Source organism: Achroia grisella, unplaced genomic scaffold (genome assembly GCF_030625045.1).
Source record: "Achroia grisella isolate CSIRO2021 unplaced genomic scaffold, CSIRO_AGI_Agris_v1 utg874, whole genome shotgun sequence".
NCBI lineage: Eukaryota > Metazoa > Arthropoda > Insecta > Lepidoptera > Pyralidae > Achroia > Achroia grisella.
In genome coordinates, this window is record NW_026713051.1 from 5,419,898 (window position 1) to 5,438,427 (window position 18,530).

The 18,530-nt window shown below is 33.0% G+C and overlaps 1 protein-coding gene across 2 annotated transcripts; it reads left to right on the forward strand.

The window, feature by feature from the left end:
• Positions 1 to 236: 236 nt before the first annotated feature.
• LOC131853034 (GATOR complex protein NPRL2-like) lies at positions 237 to 12,209 on the forward strand. Of its 2 annotated transcripts, XM_059203826.1 has the most exons (10): positions 237 to 591; positions 1,608 to 1,699; positions 2,121 to 2,277; positions 2,790 to 2,901; positions 6,633 to 6,874; positions 7,219 to 7,329; positions 7,811 to 7,945; positions 8,689 to 8,849; positions 9,935 to 10,123; positions 11,670 to 12,209. In XM_059203826.1, exons 1-10 carry the CDS (start codon positions 400 to 402, stop codon positions 11,671 to 11,673), a joined length of 1,395 nt encoding a protein of 464 aa, XP_059059809.1. In that variant the 5' UTR covers positions 237 to 399; the 3' UTR covers positions 11,674 to 12,209. The 2 variants fall into 2 exon arrangements, with proteins under 2 accessions (XP_059059809.1, XP_059059808.1); XM_059203825.1 differs by lacking the exon at positions 11,670 to 12,209 and having other exon boundaries at positions 9,935 to 10,127.
• The last annotated feature ends 6,321 nt before the right edge of the window (positions 12,210 to 18,530 follow it).

The window sequence follows — 18,530 nt, forward strand, 5'->3', positions numbered from 1 at the left end:
ATGATAAATAATAACTATATTAGCCACAGACTTTCGACATAACAGACAGATTGACATTTGAAATAATTCTAACGTCAACGTCACGTGTCATCGTAAGACGTCGTTTTTGGCTGTATGTATACAAATCCTTTTGCCTTTCCTTTAAAACTAAAAAAAAGCGGTCGTCGTTTTATGCGCGGATTCCAGGAATATTTACCACGCAGCAGCACCAGTCTTTTTGATCTATGAACAACACGCTTAGCAAATGTCCCTCATACCATTTTGTAATATAATTCAATTTCCGCGTCTACCATTTATTCTTACTTTAAAAGTTATTGGTCTCAAGAACTGTTGTTTTTAAAATAGTGCATAGGAAAATCATTGCATTGTGATGATTTGGTATTAAGTGAGACGCATCAAATGCAAGTGCAACATCTTTTCAATGGAATTTCGCAGCAGCCTGCCGAAGACGCGTTAGACCAGAAACACAGCTTAATGTCCTCTAAGGTGATGGAAACCCGTTACTACGAAGGGTGCGGACGTGAAGGCCCGATTCGGTGCATATTTTTAGGGGAATTTCACCCCATCGCTGGACCTAAAATCTCATGTCAGGTTAGTTAACATTTTTCGCTGTTACTCACTGCTAATATTTGTTATCAAATCCTAAAAAGACTAAACGTTTTTATTATAAATTTATAAACTAGTGATAAATAATCCTAAGCTAGTATAAATGCGAAACTTTATTTGGATGTAATGTGGTTGATAAAAACTATTTGATAGATTTCAATGTAACTGTACAATAATATAGTTTATATATCAGAATAAGTCATAGCCTGTAATTTAAAAACATTTTGTGTATGGGCTATATATAAATTTATTTTTTCATGTGATTAGAATGACAAACTAACTTATGGCTCACCTTAAGTTAAGCAGTTGTCTATGTACATGAACAGCACTATGCACAACAGATTATCACATCAGAGAGAATTATTAGTTTTTATACTAAAGTAATTTGTAAAAAAAAGTAGCAATAGATTTCTCAAAAAATATTACTGTGTAAATAGTGGCGATGAGATTGATAGTGGAAATTAAAAATGAAGTGATTACTGTCCAACTAAATACCTGAATAACAATAATGCCATAAAATTTAACAAGTTTGATATAGCATATGGCTTTAGGCTAGATATTCTTTTTCCATCAAGCTAGTAAAATTGTGGAAGATATTAAGAAAAAGCAAATTAATTGGTTGTATGTGGCCCTCAATTGACAGCCTTAGAGGTCTAGCTGCATAGAACACCACTTTCGGGTTCGATTCCTCACATAGTGCATGCAAACATTTGTATTCATTGTCTGTATAAGTCTGTATGTTTTCTGTGAATATTATGTATTCCAATACAAGTTTATGTCAGTCATCTAGTACCCATACCCAGAGTTGTTTATTTATTTATTTATTATCTTTGAATATCTCTATTCTAAAATAAGTGATAAGCCTTTTATTTTAATTTCTGGTGAAAATTATTATAGTCATTTTTAAAAGTTGATAATTGGTCAAAGTTTTTGGTGGTCTAGGTACCACCTGAATAGTAATTAAGGTGATGAATTGATTTAATGATTTATTGTATTTTCAGTTTCCTGAAGATTACATATCCAAGGAAGTATTTGACTCAATCAGCGCATATATCATTCCCAAACCACAAATACAGAAATGCACTATGACAATGTAAGTTTAAATATAATTATGTGGAACCAATAACATATAGACAGTCAGAAAGCACTCAGGGTATCTGTATGTCATTGGTGTAATGTTTACCTATATTCTTCACTCCATGACATGGCCAGAATGACACCTAATAGGGAGAAGTGACAAGCTGTCATAAGGTGGATGACATCTTCCTCTCACTACAATACATAATGGCTGTTCTGTCAAGAGTGTAAGAAGAACATACTTATGATTTGTCACATGTAAGAAGATACTAATGTGTTTATTGGGTGGTTTTATGAATAATAATAAATATGAAATTATAAATAACAATTGTAATGTAACATAATGTTTTTATAGATTGCCACAATAACTGTGTTGTCAACAATTAATTGTATAATTAATTAATACACCACACTACAATAATATGTTATTTTCACAGAAATGCCCTTGGTCACAAAATAGTTGGCTACCCAATCAGAATAGATAACTCTCGTTATGAGCGCAATGTTTACCTGTTCAACTTGTGCTTTGTATGTGATAGTTGGTCAAAGACTGTACAGTATGAGCCCGTTGTTAAGAAGCTAGGAGAACACTTGGTAAGTTACTCTAAAGTGTATTATTTTATACTTGCTATAAGTTTCTTGCTATGACTGCATACATAGGTGAATTCTTATAAATATATCCAATTTATCCTACATTAGGATGGTTATATTCTGTTGTACAAACATAATTCCATTCTATAATGGATTATCCAACACAAAGAATTTTAATTAGTGTTTTAGGGTAGTGTGTACCACCAAACAAGCTAAGTTTTATAATATATTAGTATATATTTAGCCATTTCACATAATTCCTTTGCTTACTACTAGACTAGAGGAGCTAAACATGATAGATAGATAATTTAATTGCTGGAACCTGTTTTGTTTACAAGGAACAATTGTTGGCCATATAATCAGAAGGCATGCAAATTACAATTTTACTTGACATAAAAATATTAAGTGTTATGTTAATTAATTTTCGCAAAGACTAATAACATTTCTTGTAATCAGTTTAGATATTAGCGTAGTGTATATTGCAAGGCAACCTACTAATAATAATACACTTACAGACTATAATGGAGGAAGAGACAAGATTTGTGTCAAGTGGTTGCACTAAGCTACCTACTTTGCTGGCTCACCTTCTACATGACCTCAACACGCACCGTAAAGCTACATTAGTAGGTAAGTGTCACACGTCATAATTGCACTGTCATATTGTTACACATCTGCATCTATTATAGTTGTGTATATATTTATATCAAAAAAGGGAAGGAAAAAGAAAAAGAACCCTAAAAAATCTCATAAATATATGGGATAAGTTAATTGAAATATATATAGTTAGTTTTAGAAACCAACCCCAAGATGCTGTCAACCCCATTACCTGGAGTCGATCTGTTCTCTGTTATCCAAGATGGTGTAGTCAGGGGCATTGTCAATTAATGTTGTTGTGAATGCAAAATTGACATACCCACATTTAGCATGGTCCATATTGAATTTGATGTGGTGCGTGAGCCCCCCTCTCTCAGATAAATTTTATGGTTTTATATAGATGCTTTAGGAATCATTGAAAAATAAATTATCACAGTAAGTCTATTTTTGATATGCCAGATTTTTTAATGAAATGGTTCTTTGCTAACTAGGAGCATGATAAGATGAACACGAGGTCAGATCAGTTAGACTATTGTGGCAAATTCACCAGAAGTTCATCACAATGGTATCCAGGTATACCGGAACCCACATGAATGTCAACCTAATATTCCATATTACCCGTAATTCCCATTAGGCCAGATTTGACCTCACAAGGAAAGAGAATATTAATAAAGTATGGAGTTTGAAATATATTTTCTTTATGAATTTATTTCTTTACTTTAGGTTAGGTTTCCACTAGTTCTATGTACTGTTTCAAATTGTGACATATAAGGTCAAAATAGTTTATAGAGATATGAGAATGTTGATAGCTATAGAGTTCCAGACTATGTCAGACAGGTAAATGTAGCAATTATCCTACGCAATACCATACCATACGCTCGTCTGTGCGGGAGGTCTGTGTCTTTGTTTTTTTTTATAATCCAATTAAATCTTTATTTAAATAAACTTAATATAAGCATTTTTGATTGTCAATTTTTTTTGTATTTTTATTCTACACTCATTCAGAATACTGAGTCGTCACAAGAAGTATCATCAAGAGAAACTTAGGTTTTGCTCTTTTTAATAAATGTTATAAAACTCAATGTCTATTCAATACAAATAAATGTAATTTAAGAGCCTGTAAATCCATATTAACAGCTTTTCACTAAATAAAAAATGTCTGTCTGCTTGTTCCTGCTGACTTCTGAAATGGCTCGACAATTTTAATGGATCTTTCACTCAAAGATAGCTAATTTTATAAGGAGTAACTTGGGCGACTTTTATTTTACAAATTTTATTTATTTTAATAAATAGAAGTAACTTCATCGCTAATCAAGTTGCAGTTAGTATAACACCTAGTCTAGATATATAGACGTTACAATGTCTACCGACGACCTCTGCTGATTAGCGTTATTGTAAATTATTGTAAATTATTAATATGATAAAAAAGTCATTCCCTTGTTCAACAATATTTTTAATGTCTCTATGTGTATTAAATAAGGATTGTTTTCGCATGTATGCATGCACACATCTGCATATGTAGATGTAAATTATGTGTTACATTTCCGTTGTTTATTCAAATAATCTCACGAACTAAGCTATTTAATGTGAGTGCAAGTACATAAGCTAACAAGGTTGATTTTATAAATCAAACAATGCAGTTCGTTGTATTATAAAATAAATTAATGTCATTAATTATCGTAATGTCTGTTGTTTGTTTTTTCTTTCATTCATATATCATTTTGTTATCACAAGTTATATTTATGTATAATGTGCGCCCTTCATGCTACAATCAGTAATTGTCTTTACTAATGCTAAGTGCATACAATATTAATATTATTAGATAATTATAATGTTAACTCTTAATTGGTATACCTATCATCTACTGAGATATAATGTTGCATCGATCGATGTCTGGATAAATTATGCGTGTTTAAATTACTCGAATTAAGCAATCATTTACTCGTATAGAACATTTTGTCTATTTATTAGAATTGAATTTAGTTTCTTGTTTTAATTTAAATGGCTTCCATCAAATGAGGTCGGTGAAAATTTAGTTTATCTGTATTCGGAAACAAATGTCACTGTCAATGTCATGTATTGAGTCAAACGTCTGAGGTCGCTAAACAGTATTCCCGTCTCCCGTCTGGGCTGCGTCCTCTGACGGGAAAAAGAGAACTAAAAAAAAAGTATTCCTGTCAATTCCTGTATGCAAAATGGAAATAGGGTGTCTTCACATCCAAAAAATATACAACACCAAATATGGCACCAATTCTTAAGCTAGTAAGTTTTATACCTATATTTGTGAAAGTTGTGCATTGGAAATAGTTTTATCCTTATTATTATTGAGTTAATATTAAGAAGAATTCTTGCCTGAAGAGGCCGGTAACCTAGACCACCAGACACACCCATAAAGAGGGTGTGTCTATATTGTAACAAGTGTAAATTGTAGATATTCAAGTCAAATGCAATAAGTTTTCTTCAGTAATTCTATGAACGCTATTCTTCCTGAGTTCCATATAAATGTAAATATCGATCGACGCTGTCGTGGTGGACAGGAACAAAGAAAAATTGACTCATAATTTTTTATGGCACGTGGTACGACAAATAGGTACAGATTAAAGTTTAATTTTACTTTGAATGAAGTAAAGAAAGCTTCTGTGAATTCCGATTGTGCAGCAGATATATACCTATAAAAGATTTTTTCAATTGATATTGCAATAGACATTTCTGAAACAGTTATGTGAATATTACAGAAACAATGAATAGTATATAAAGCTTCTTTCCATACAAAGTATGCATTGATTGATTTGAATAGATTCTACCAATTAAAAATGTGTTGTGTGATATCTTTGTTATAAAGAAAAGTGTATCTATGAAGATAGGTCTAATGCAATTTCATTAGCTAAATATAGGAAATTTTAAGTACTTTTATTCAAAAGTACTTAAAATTTCCAAATATAAATAAAATAGTAATAAGTATTCACTTATTACTATAATTACTTAGTATTTTATACATTTTAAGTATACTAGACTTATGATATTATTTTTTGCATGATTATATATTTTTTATACACCATTGAATGATACAGGCACCTGCACTAATGATTAAACTGCTGGTTTCCAATGCAGGGTGAGGTCAGGTCCGTTAGCCAAATCTAGAGAAACTGCATGGAGGTCAACCTGATACATACATACATACATATATACATAGCTAGCAATGGGATTATTAGTTTTTATAACTAACAATCCCTTTCCCCCTTTCTCTGTCTATCGGAAAAGAAAAAGATGATATGTTTAGTGCATTTAACAATGTAGGTATATATATCAATGTTGATATTACACCAATGTACACATATGAATACCAAAACTCTTTCCTTATGTTTTACTAATGGGGTATTAGAATACACTTTCTTCTATTAGACAGTTTCACTACCAACCAGTCCCTAATAATTTGGTATATGTACTTATTGTGTATATGCATCATGTATGTCTCCTATTAAGGGTAGACAGATAAAGTGCAACATTATCTTATCATATTCAAACAGATCTCTATACTTATAACAGGTTGTTCTTTCACAGCATTTATGTAGGTCCATTAGTGGTGTTATATCTATTTATTGTCACTTAATACATCAAATGCAAATAATTTATCTTACTAAATTACCTTTCAAGTAGCACTACAAAGTACACTACACTATGCTAATACAAAGAGTATTAGCATAAATTCTTTTTATAACTTTTGATTTTAATAATAATATAGATCATGTACCTGTTGCCAACAGAGGGTGATACAGTGATGCACCTGAAAGTGCTTGAGGTACGTAAAGATCCAAGCCCAGTCAACGATCACGACGTGCCGGTGCTGGTGGCGTCTGTGGGGCTGCCGCGCCCCGGACGCCCGCAGAGGACCACGCCACCGGAGGGCGCCGAAGTACCTCACCGCGAGCACCTCGATCTCGACCTGGACGACGAGGAGCCCTTTGAAGTGGACTTGGACGCTGACTGGGATCTCACTACCAGACAAGTTAGTTTACTATAGTGCAGTAGTACTAGATATATGGCCGACTTGAACCTAAGACAAATTAATAAACAGACTTGTTTCAATTATACCTTGTAAAAGCAATTTCTCATGACTCTTTGTGAAAGTAATTTAAAACAACATAATTTAAATCTTACAATAGAGTTTATATGGTATGATGATAAGACAACCCCATGTTTTTTGTCATAGTCATAAATATTAAGTGTATATGTATCTAATTAACAACACAAAGAAATATTTTAGGTGGCAATGCCTGGTTAGGGTAGTAAATGAAATCATATAATTTATTTGTTTTTGTTATGAGTATTATAAATCAATAATGTTTTCAGCTATTACCATACATCAACGGGTACAACCACGTATCAAAAATAGCCGCTGACACGAATGTAGAGAAAACTCTGGTCAAGTCCTGTATTCAGAATTTACTCTACTATGGTGTGGTGAGTGTGATCACTATACTTAATACACCTACATAATTCTTCAATACATGTGGCCAGCAAATCTCATAGTTAAACATAATATTAATACATGAAACATAAAAAACTTTGAACTCTAGAGGAGAGAGAAACGAAATTTTAGAGAGTTATAGAATGGGAGTGCAGAATTCTAATATTTTGTTTCTAACTAGCTGTTCCTGCGATTTCGTCCGCGGTACCATTATTTTGGTGTGTGCTCGGTATTTATATTCATATACATGTAGTAAAAACGGTTATTTCAAGATTACAAGCAGACCCTCCAATTTTATTCATATGTATGGATAATGCATATATTATATAAAAATTACTCGACTCGAAATTGACTCGCATATAAGTCTTTGATAATAGAACCTTAATTATGGTCAAAATTATTTAAATTAATTATTGTAGTGTTTTTACTTGCATTAGTGTAGTGAAATATATTACAGTATGTAAAATTTTCTAGGTGACTCTGATACCGGTGCTGAAGTTCAGCAACATGTATAGGGCGACGCCCAGCCTCAGCCGACTATTTAGCGATCATGAGTTACAGAAGTCCTGTCTCGCATTCATCACTATGGGCTATGAAAATAAAGAGAAGGTATGCACATACACAATAGAGTATATAAAAAGACTGTGATGTACAATGTATGTAGTGTTGTAAATGGATTAAGTTTCTGATATGAGTTACTACATACTAGTTGTGACTGGATGTGCAGTTAAATAGATGAGCTTTATATATAGTAAAATATTACTTATACTATCTCTAATTTGCAAAGTATGAGCATGACACTGACTAGTCTGTTTTTAAATAAATATAATTTTTTTACTCTTCTTGATTTTATATTTTATGATTTACTATATATAAAGCTCATCTATTTAACTACACACTATGTTTGCGTGTGTACACATAGTAATATTATGTCGTTTCTGGTATCGCCACATTACTATGTTATCGGTTTAGTTATTTCTGTTCTATTCTATTAAAAATAAAACACTCCTAAAGATGGTATAACTTAGATTGTATTGCGGTGTGTGAGGGAGGGAGGGGGGCGTTTGGAGTAACTTGAGTGTAATGTTTGTGTAGTCCAAGTCAATTTTTAAATGGATGATAATAGTAATGTGCACCTGCCTGCGCAATACGCTAACGGTATACGGTGGTAGTGCATCAGTGGAGGACGTTAAGAAGAGCACGAAGTAAAGGTTAGCTTAGCGTGACAAATTCACAAGGAATTTATTATTATGGTTTCCAGGGGGAACCGCGTGTATGTCTACCTGATGTAGTACATTGCTAGCAATAGGGTCATCTATCCATATTACTAAGCATCTCTTTCCCCTATGTAGCCCAAGTTGTCAGACGTGTTGGGGATACTGTGCGCGCTGCAGCAGGGAACTACCCTGCGGGCAGTCAGCGAGCGGTTCTGCAACACTGTACCTGCAACCTTGGATATACGACGCCTAGTGGTGTTTGCACAGATGCATGGCCTTATTAAATGTCTTAAACGGTAATCACCTTTTTATATTTATTTATTTATTACTAGAAATCCGCCCTCGGTTCTCACGGAGTAAGATGGATGTACTCTAAAATGGCAGCTGTTTATATTTTAAGTTGGATGTCTCCAGCAATAATACAGTAGTTTTACGTAATATGTGTACAAATAATACAGACAGTCATGAATTCTAAAAACTGTTGTTTATGTTAAGAAACATGAATATGTAAATAGTAAAAGTAAGCTTGAAGATACTGATTAATATCAGTATCTTTTATCTTATCAGAAATGTATTTTGCTGTTCTTTGACCATCTGAATATTTAGAGAAGATTGTGTGCTTGTGTAGGTACTATACATATTTAATTGAATTGAATTTATACTTTTACATATATCTTTTTTATCTTGTGCTGGGATCTCTTTGCAAGTATAGTTAATTGTGATAAGAAGATCCTGCTCTTCTAGGGTTGGTCACAATCTTATGCACCACTAATTTCGAAAACGGCTGTTCTGTTCTGGTTAAGGCCACTGATTAGACTATTTCCTTTTGACAAAATTGCAATGGCATATGCTCTTATTCACTTTATTCTCTCTAATTTAAATTTAAAATTGAATTGGTATTTTGTAGACATGTACAAGCTCATTTGAAAAAAATAAGAGCTGAGTTTCTTGTCGGTTCTTCTTAGCTCAAAAACACTGAACTGACAGTAGATTTGACATACATAAGAAGCTCATATCTACACAACAAGCTGAACTGCTCTAAATCCGTTTCAGACAAAGAATGTTTATACCCGATTGGCTCGAGTTTATCATTTATTAAGTGTCATAGGACTACATGAATAAAAATATATTGATTTTAATTTAAAAACTGGAAGTAATTGTTGGAAAACAAAAATTGTGTGTGTGTCATTGTTTTTTGCCACTATATTTTATAAAATGTTCATTATACTAGTAACTTTAAGTTACATATAATGAACTTTTTATAAAATATATTCACTTTGTGTAAGCAACAATATGAGAACTTTAAAACATGATTCTTATTTGTAAACATTTTTTAATCCCATCCTAACTCATAATAGTAACGATAGCTGTTTGTGTGCAGATATCCAGTATACATCCGCAGCCCACCGCGGCCTAACGGGTTCACGAACCGAGCGGACCCCATGACCGGCATCCGGCGATTGTTCACCGGGCGGCACTGCGCCGACGAGATCTGCTGTCTCGCGCGCATCGAGCTGGCCGCCCTCGATCAGATCATAGAGGAAGATCCCAATGTGGCCATCATATGGAGGTAGACATACCAATATACTCTTACTCTTAATACACTTATATGATGACGTCACTCGCTAAGGTTAATGTTATTTCTTTTCGATTACTAAGCTAGTATGTTATAGTGTTGAAGTATGATGGCCTGAATGCAGAATTAATATAGAAATAATTCGTATTCAATATTATTTGATATATCCGCCGTTTAATCTCAGTTTAACGTTCTGTAGGTATGTAACAGTTCATTACTTATTATACTAATAGTCCGCGAGCCAGAGGCTCCTTTCGTCAGTTATTTCCTCTCAGTTGATAACTTTTAAGATAGTCCATTTTTTTACACGTTCGTGCTATCAGCTTACGTATATAGTATACACCATACTACAGCCAACCGACTATTTTGTATCTTCAATATATCGGTTTATGATTTGATAGTAATTTGAACAGGAAGTAAATGACTGAAATTTAATTTTCACATATTTGTGAGAGTGTACGTGCTCAAACCACACTTGAAATCTCAGCTGACTTTCACCAAACTTAATAACTATCTTAGTAGTTTTAGACTGGGATGAAATTAGTTTCTTTGATCTGTTTATGACTGGCGGACCATAAATCGGATTATTGTCAGATAAATACATACCTATAATTGTATTATACAAATATTTGTACAATAGTTCAGAATAATTAGCATTTATTGTCACAAAATTATATGAGTTATCATAATGCCTGTTTAATACCTGGTATTTACGATTCAAAGCCTATTTATGTAATTTGCGTGTACTATTGTAGTATTACAAAAGGAAATTGTTTAGCTTTGAATAGAGCTACATATATCTAATTATAATGTACTATTATGCTACATAGTCCAGTCTGTAAGTAATATGAGTATTATTATGCTAGTGTTTTTTAATTAACATTGATTGACATTGCAAATCACTATTGTTAGGAGAGTGATATGGTAGTTAATGCTCGCGGGGTACTTGTTTTATAAATCTGAACCCACAAGCGTCAGCGTCAACATTGTATAATTGCTCTAAACAGAATTTTACATTTGGATGTCCCACAATTTATCTCAGAATAATATTTATAGGTATCTGACTGTGTTACAATTGTAATGAATATATGTAAAGTATTATTAGCATTAAATGATGATTTTTGTACATATTACAATATAATCCCGAGTTTGTAGTATGCACCATACTATGGTAGGTATTGTTATACACATCTATAACATTGGCTAATGTTTTAATTAATTTAACAAGTATGTACATTTTTATTTGGCATTCACGTGCTTTCTAGTAAATAACGTGCATAATATGGTAACACTGTATTTATAGTACCATACACGGCATTTATGTTTAATATTGATATGTAATCGTAATATAATGCTGATATAGTGGGATGTAGCAATAGGAATTCTTAATTATAAGATTACTTGCTGCCCGTCCCGTTTTTGCTTTGAGTGTACTGTACTTACTCGTCGATTAATTTATTAAATTTGAATATGCTGAAAATTTTGTGTTAGGTATTCCATTTTATGTACTCTAATGTAATGAAAGTAGTGTATTACGCAGCTAGCTGCGGTTCGTCAGTAGCAAATAGCGAACATTGCACTGGCGACTGCTGGATGGCGACTTGTCTTCTTACAAGGAGACAACCATGGAACCTGGAGGAACGGTGCACTTTCCTCGTCGTCAACAACAATTGTAGCGACCATCTCCACAAATTTGACAACCTGCTTGTACCATGCAAGAGCTAATGAAGAACTGTGTCAACCTCTAGAAATACGACTATTTATACTAGAAATATTACATGACACACACAATGCAGTAAATTCTATGGAATCTTTGACAAAGTAAATATTTTTTTTCAAAACACTGTTCTAAAAGTTATGCCAATCTTCGAAAACCAACAGTATCTCTGCACCGGTGGTACCGTTGGGGAGTGCCAAGGAGAGGAAAGTTTGAGGAGTCCCCACAAATATCACAGTAATGGAACCATGGAATCTATGCCATCCAAAATATATATATATGCACATACGCCGCATACTGGTTTGTTACTTATTATTATATGCTAGTTTGAAGCGGTTCTCTGGTATAACATTTAGATATTATATTATACTATATTACTCCTTATATATAATTTCGTATAATCTTTTTAATATTACTGCCCAACTAAACCACGAACAATTTATATTTTTGATCTTTGCAGCGATTGAAATATTTACTTTTCTTGTTATTAAGAATATAATTAAATGACCATTCTTTACAATTATATTAATTGTCACTGTTGCAAGAAGAAGAGTCCAAGTTGTTCGTGATAGTACCCCAATAGAAGAAAACAATGTATGGCCAATAAATAATTTCCTCCAAGGACCTCACTGCATTTTTAAGCCATTTTAATAGTAATTAAATATAGAATTTTTATTAACATTCTTCGCATCCTATTTAAAAATTATGCCTAGTCTAGTTTTCGAAATACCTCAAGTCAAAGATTACTTATTTTTTAATTGACTCACTCAATTTAGCATTGAACAGTCATCATAATCATAGTACTTCCCGTAGAGATAGAAATTTGAAATAAGTGATTTATATAGAATTTAATTTATTTAAATTTATACATTGTGAATATTCACACTTGCGCACTTAACTAAAACTGTTCACTGACAAAACTCGACTAACCGCGGTACACAGAGAGGTATACAAGCTAGCTAATGGTTATACAAGGATCTCCTTGTTGCAGATTTCAAAAATATCCTACTCACAAACACCTAATGGTTGATTAATCAGAGATAAAGGCAATTAAAGACAGGCCAACGTTTACTACGTGCCTAATGTTAGATTTTTACATGTGTTTTCTAGTTGTTGGACTTCGTCCAATTAAAATAACCGAAAATTTATTAAAATTACATGATTAAAGATACAAGGAAAAAATACCTATGATGATCGCTTTAAAGAAACTTACAAAGAACAGTCAACTTCAATCAACTTTTATATTTCTTAAACTTCTTAAAAGTTGATTATACTATATTACAAAAAAAACTTATATTTTTATATTGAACAACATGCAGCGTAATCTGTTTCTATATTTTTCTAAATTATTACTGAACTTTCAGAATATTTAATTTTAAAATTCTTATTATGTACTGGAATAATTTATACTAGTTGCAATACTATCGCTTTATTGATTTGCACTCGATAGCATGAATCCTATCTTTACTATGCTTCATACAAGTTCCCATTAAGTAATGTACGATTAAAATAGCGATAATTTAAGAATGTCTCTGAGGGCGGCCGTAACATGCATTAGTTAAAGTAGTCAGACATAAAGATGCCATTGGATGCTAGCGGAGAAGCCGATGGAGAATTCATTACCTTAATGATATCTAAAGGGACAAGTAAGGTACACGGGGTTAGTTACAAAGAATCGAGGGTTGCTATTATTCTGTACACAATGACTACATATACTATTGTTTTAAACGCGTCAGATACACCTAAACTCACAAAATCAGATATGAATACCCAAATTTAGACTATACGTATACAAATTTAGATTAAATTTCACTAAGAGTTTTTTGTGAGTAATGAAGTAAAACTAGTTTATCGAATTACGTTTTATTTTGCCGAAGGCCATTTAATTACTTAACGGATTTATATTATTTTATTTAATTCAGTGGTAAGCAGTAGATAAACTGCTTAAATAAATTTCCTATATGAGAACTGAATGAACTTCACAGTTATAGTGCAAAAGGTCTATTTTTATATATTTTTTTTTTATGTTTGTAAAGGCCTCCTCCTCAACCCACCCTCATCACTTATCTTTATTTTTTTTAGATTTAGTATTGTTCTATATTTTTTTATTATGCATATTTGTGCATAAATATTTATATTCTAGACCCCATTGCACTAAGGTGTAATGTTATTCTCCCGCACCCCACCGAGAAACGGAGGGCTAAGAGGGGATAGAAGAGAAAGTGGTATCTGAAAGGTACACTTACGAATGTTGCTCATCCATTAGCAAGTCCTTGGGTGTGAGCAGTCCGTAAGGAGGTTAGCGTGATGCTATATTATATATCAGGTAGTGTGGAGTTCTGGTAATATAATGCAGCATGCTCGTCACAAACTTCACCGAATGGACCTTGAGGGAACGTTTGATCTCTCAAGACTCCGGACTTGTCATGCCACTCCCAAAGGACGGATGATCGTTGTTTCCCAATTAGTGGTACGCTTACCCCTATGGGTACGTGAAGTTGTATCAAGGGGTACATACGGCTATCAGTAAAAACAAGAACAATTTCTAAAATATTATTTTATAACGATCATCATCGTAAAAACACGGAGCACCGAGCACTATGACCGACCGTGCGCTATCCAGCGCTTGCATCTCGTCATTTGGCCGCCCCCGCCACCTGTCACCCATTCCCGCTTCCCGCCAGTTCGGCTTTTATAATATCAGTGTGATTGTTACAATAAGGGGTACGCAAGTTTTGAGGTCTTTTTTGAAGTGATACGAAGCAAAAACTAATTGGGAACCACTGATATAGATTTGTAAATTGATTATACCGCCACGTTGGTGTAAATTGAGACTCAGCTCTGAACGCTTGCAGGAGTTCAGTAAATGTATGTATATTGTACTTATTGACTGGTGACTATTTATCATTATTAAATGTTTTAGTAAAAATGTACTTGTATTAATATTGGATAATCCTTCGTATATATGAAGTTATACTTAAAATTTGAAACTCAGTGTAACTGGTACAGTGATACTTATTTTCCAGTGAAACTTTTCTGGACACTTTTTTATCGTTTATATTAAATTATGTACTATATAGTGAGACTAGAGCTGTGAATGCGATTTGGTATATTGCTTAATTAGAAAATATTTTGGCTTAAAATGTATTTTTGTCGTAATTGTTAATAACAGTGTGTATATAGGGCAGGCGGTAGCATTTATTAACACTAGCCATGTAGACGTGTAGTCGTATAAAACATAAAATATGCATAATAAAATTCATAACCAATGTAAACGTACCTTTAGTCATGTAAATCTCAACGCTAGGCTCTTTTTTCACCATTTTGTCCATAAGGTAGATTAATTAGTCAGTTAATCTACGACTATACCTATAGACAAAATGGCGAACCTGATGACGAGGTTTACAATGTATGGAATTTACGTCGTGGCCATTTCAATGTGAACGCATGCGAGATCGGGTTTGACAGTATTATATATTCGTGTGAAGAACATACTTATTATTTATTTTAGTACAAAGTACCGTAAGTAAGTCCGGTACGCTATTCTCATTTTTCTATGCCTGTACTGTGCAGTAAAGTTATTGGTTTTACGACATTATATTCATAATGCAATTGTACGTTATCGTTCGGGATTCACCGCACTTAGTGCTTCTATCTTAAGCAAATTGGCGAAAACGCGCCTCTTCCAGTAAGCAGTATTCGGCAACTACATAAACGTTGGCAATATAGTCGTGTTCGTTAATGAAAAAATCGAGTTGCTGTTTTCAAATGCCATTGAACATTGGTACACCATTGAACTGATAAAACATTTTCTAAAAAATTGAAATCTAAGGTAGTATATAATTTTCAACTTTTTCCTACATCGTTTGTAGCGTCAAGTGACTATTGTACTGGATGTATTAAACTCGTCCAATTTAGTATATACGTATTTTTTTTTTTTTAATATAATATTTTATTGTATAATTTCCATCAGTAATCGAACTGATATGCATTCTCAATCTGCGTCAAAAAATGTTACTGCACAGCGGCAACTAGTGTTAGTTGAGCGGTATTTTCAATATGTAATGCGAATATCTAGATTGGTTAGTAAGTCATACTCACTGTAAGTAATATTGAAGTTATATAAACTGATTAATAAAAAATATACATGTATGTATTTATTAGTTAAGTAGTATTTTTAACATGTAGTTCGAATATCCACATTAGTCTATATGTCATACATGAGTAGTCGTGCAGTTTGATTAACTAAAAATATGTATGCTTACTTATTTGTTAGTATTTTAACATGTACTCCGAATATGTTTATTAGTCGGTAAGTCATATTCATTATGAGTAATCGTGCAGTTAGATAAACTGTATTTGTATTTTATTTTTATTTACGAAGGTGCGTCTTTAAGTTCACGGAATGAGAGGGTTGTGGGAGGTGATTAGGCTCGTTAGAATTAAAATGTATTCAGTGACTCATAATTAGTATAAATGCGAGATTTCTTTGTTATTTGACTATTAGTCTTTGAGTTATCGTCAACCAAGCAACATAGTCGGGAGTGAAAAGTAAAATATGAAAAAAAATAGTATATTCTGCCGTTATAAATTTCCTTACAAAGCACAACCATAATGAATGAGATGTCATTGGTTTACGGCTACTCTTGTGTTGTCAGGGAAAAACCATGGTGTCAAGTGGGACAGTTTATTTAAGCAAACAAGAATGAAGAAGACTGTAGACCACCCGCGGTCGGACAGGAAAATCGAGGTGACCACGCCAGAACTTATTAAAAAAATAGCAGAAATTGTACTCGACGATACTCGACTAAAGAAGAAACAACTCGCAGAAATGGTTGAAGTATCCTATACAACCATTTTAAAAATTCTGCACCAACATTTTGGCATGACTAAGACCATCGCAAGATGGGTGCAGAGAATGCTCACGCCGCCGCAAAAACAATAGCGGGTAGAGTATTCACATGCATTTTTAGACCTCAGTAATGAAGACATGGATGCTGTATTGAGTCGAATTAATACTAGAGATCAACTTGGATTCATCATTATGAACCTGAGTGGAAACAATACTCCATGCAGTGGAGTAAAAAGGGCACAGCACTTCCCAAGAAGTTTAAGGTTTCACAGTCAGCTGGGAAACTCATGCCAACGGTCTTTTGGGACACGGAAGAAATAGTATTGATCGATTATAAACATAAAGGTGTTTCTATAACCGGAGAATACTAAGCTACGCTTCAATAATAGAGCGACGAAACTTAACCACCCACCCTACAGCCCAATACTAGCCCCGTGAGATTATTACCTGTTTTCAAAAATGAAAATGCGGGGGCGGTGCTAAATTTTTACCACCACCGATGATGAATTCAAGGAGACTGTTTCGGCGTATTTTCAAGATATAGAGAAAACATTTTTCGTAAATTAATTGAAAGATCTAAAAAATGTATTCGTCATGAAGATAATAATATAGGAAAAATAATTCGGATTTTTTATTTCCACCCCTTATCCACCATTACGCGAACATAAATACGCTCCCTCGTATTAGTTAAATAGTATTTTTAATATGTAGTTCGAATATCTTATATTAGTCGGTAAGTCATACTCACTATGGGTGATGGTGCAATTAGATATGAAGTTTGTGACCTTAAAGTACTTAATGATGATTTCTAATTGTATGATTCCTTTTAGAAGATTACATAATACTCCATTTTTGAGACGTTGTCTATTGACATACCATCCATGGAACTTGAGACAACACCATCTGAGGTATCACAAACTTCTAGAAGTACCTGAGGCCGTTTATTCATCAGCCTCCCTCATCTCGCTCATTTAAAATGTATAGAATATAGAGTTCAGAGGATAGTGTAAGCGCGGAAATATTTTATATATGGTCCGAATGGTTAAAAACAGACCAACTAATATCGGTTATTAGTTGGTCTGTTTTTAACCATCGTAATAAATTATTCAATAGTGGGTTTGAACTATCAAACCCACTATTGAATTATTTATTATCCACTAGGATAAGGATTATCAAATATTATAGCCAATATTTGATTTATCTTGTATATTATATAGTCCCGGCCCAAAAAAGCATTCAAACTAATAAATGTATTATTGTATGTGTATGTGTATTAATGTATTATTAAAAGAGCTACAGCTTTTACATACATTTTACAATACGATAACTCAATTAACGTCGTTTTCTCATTCTCTATTCTCAATTCGACCAATATTTCGTTGTGGTAATATTTTCATTTATATATATTATTATATATTTTTAAATGACATTTATTAACATTTTTGGTCTGGAATTTCATAACCATATGTAGTTCTTTTTCATTATTAAGCATCGATGACTTATAGTATAAGTAACGTATAGTAGTGGGTAGTATATAGCGTTAGTTATGTAGTATTCTTATATGTGGTCCGAAGTTGTTAGATAGTTATTAAGTTATATACTCATTATGAGTAGATAATAGTATAGTTGTATAAACTAATTAATAATTGTTATATGTATGTGTTCTGAAATATATACATACTGAATAAGAATATATTATGTTATATAAATTATAGAACTACAGTTTTCGGTGTGGTGACATTTTTTTTTTTTCATGTAGTTACATTAGCATCAGCAACAGTCATTCTCAAAATCACCCGTGGTTGGCGTGTTAAATCCGGCATTGGTACTCT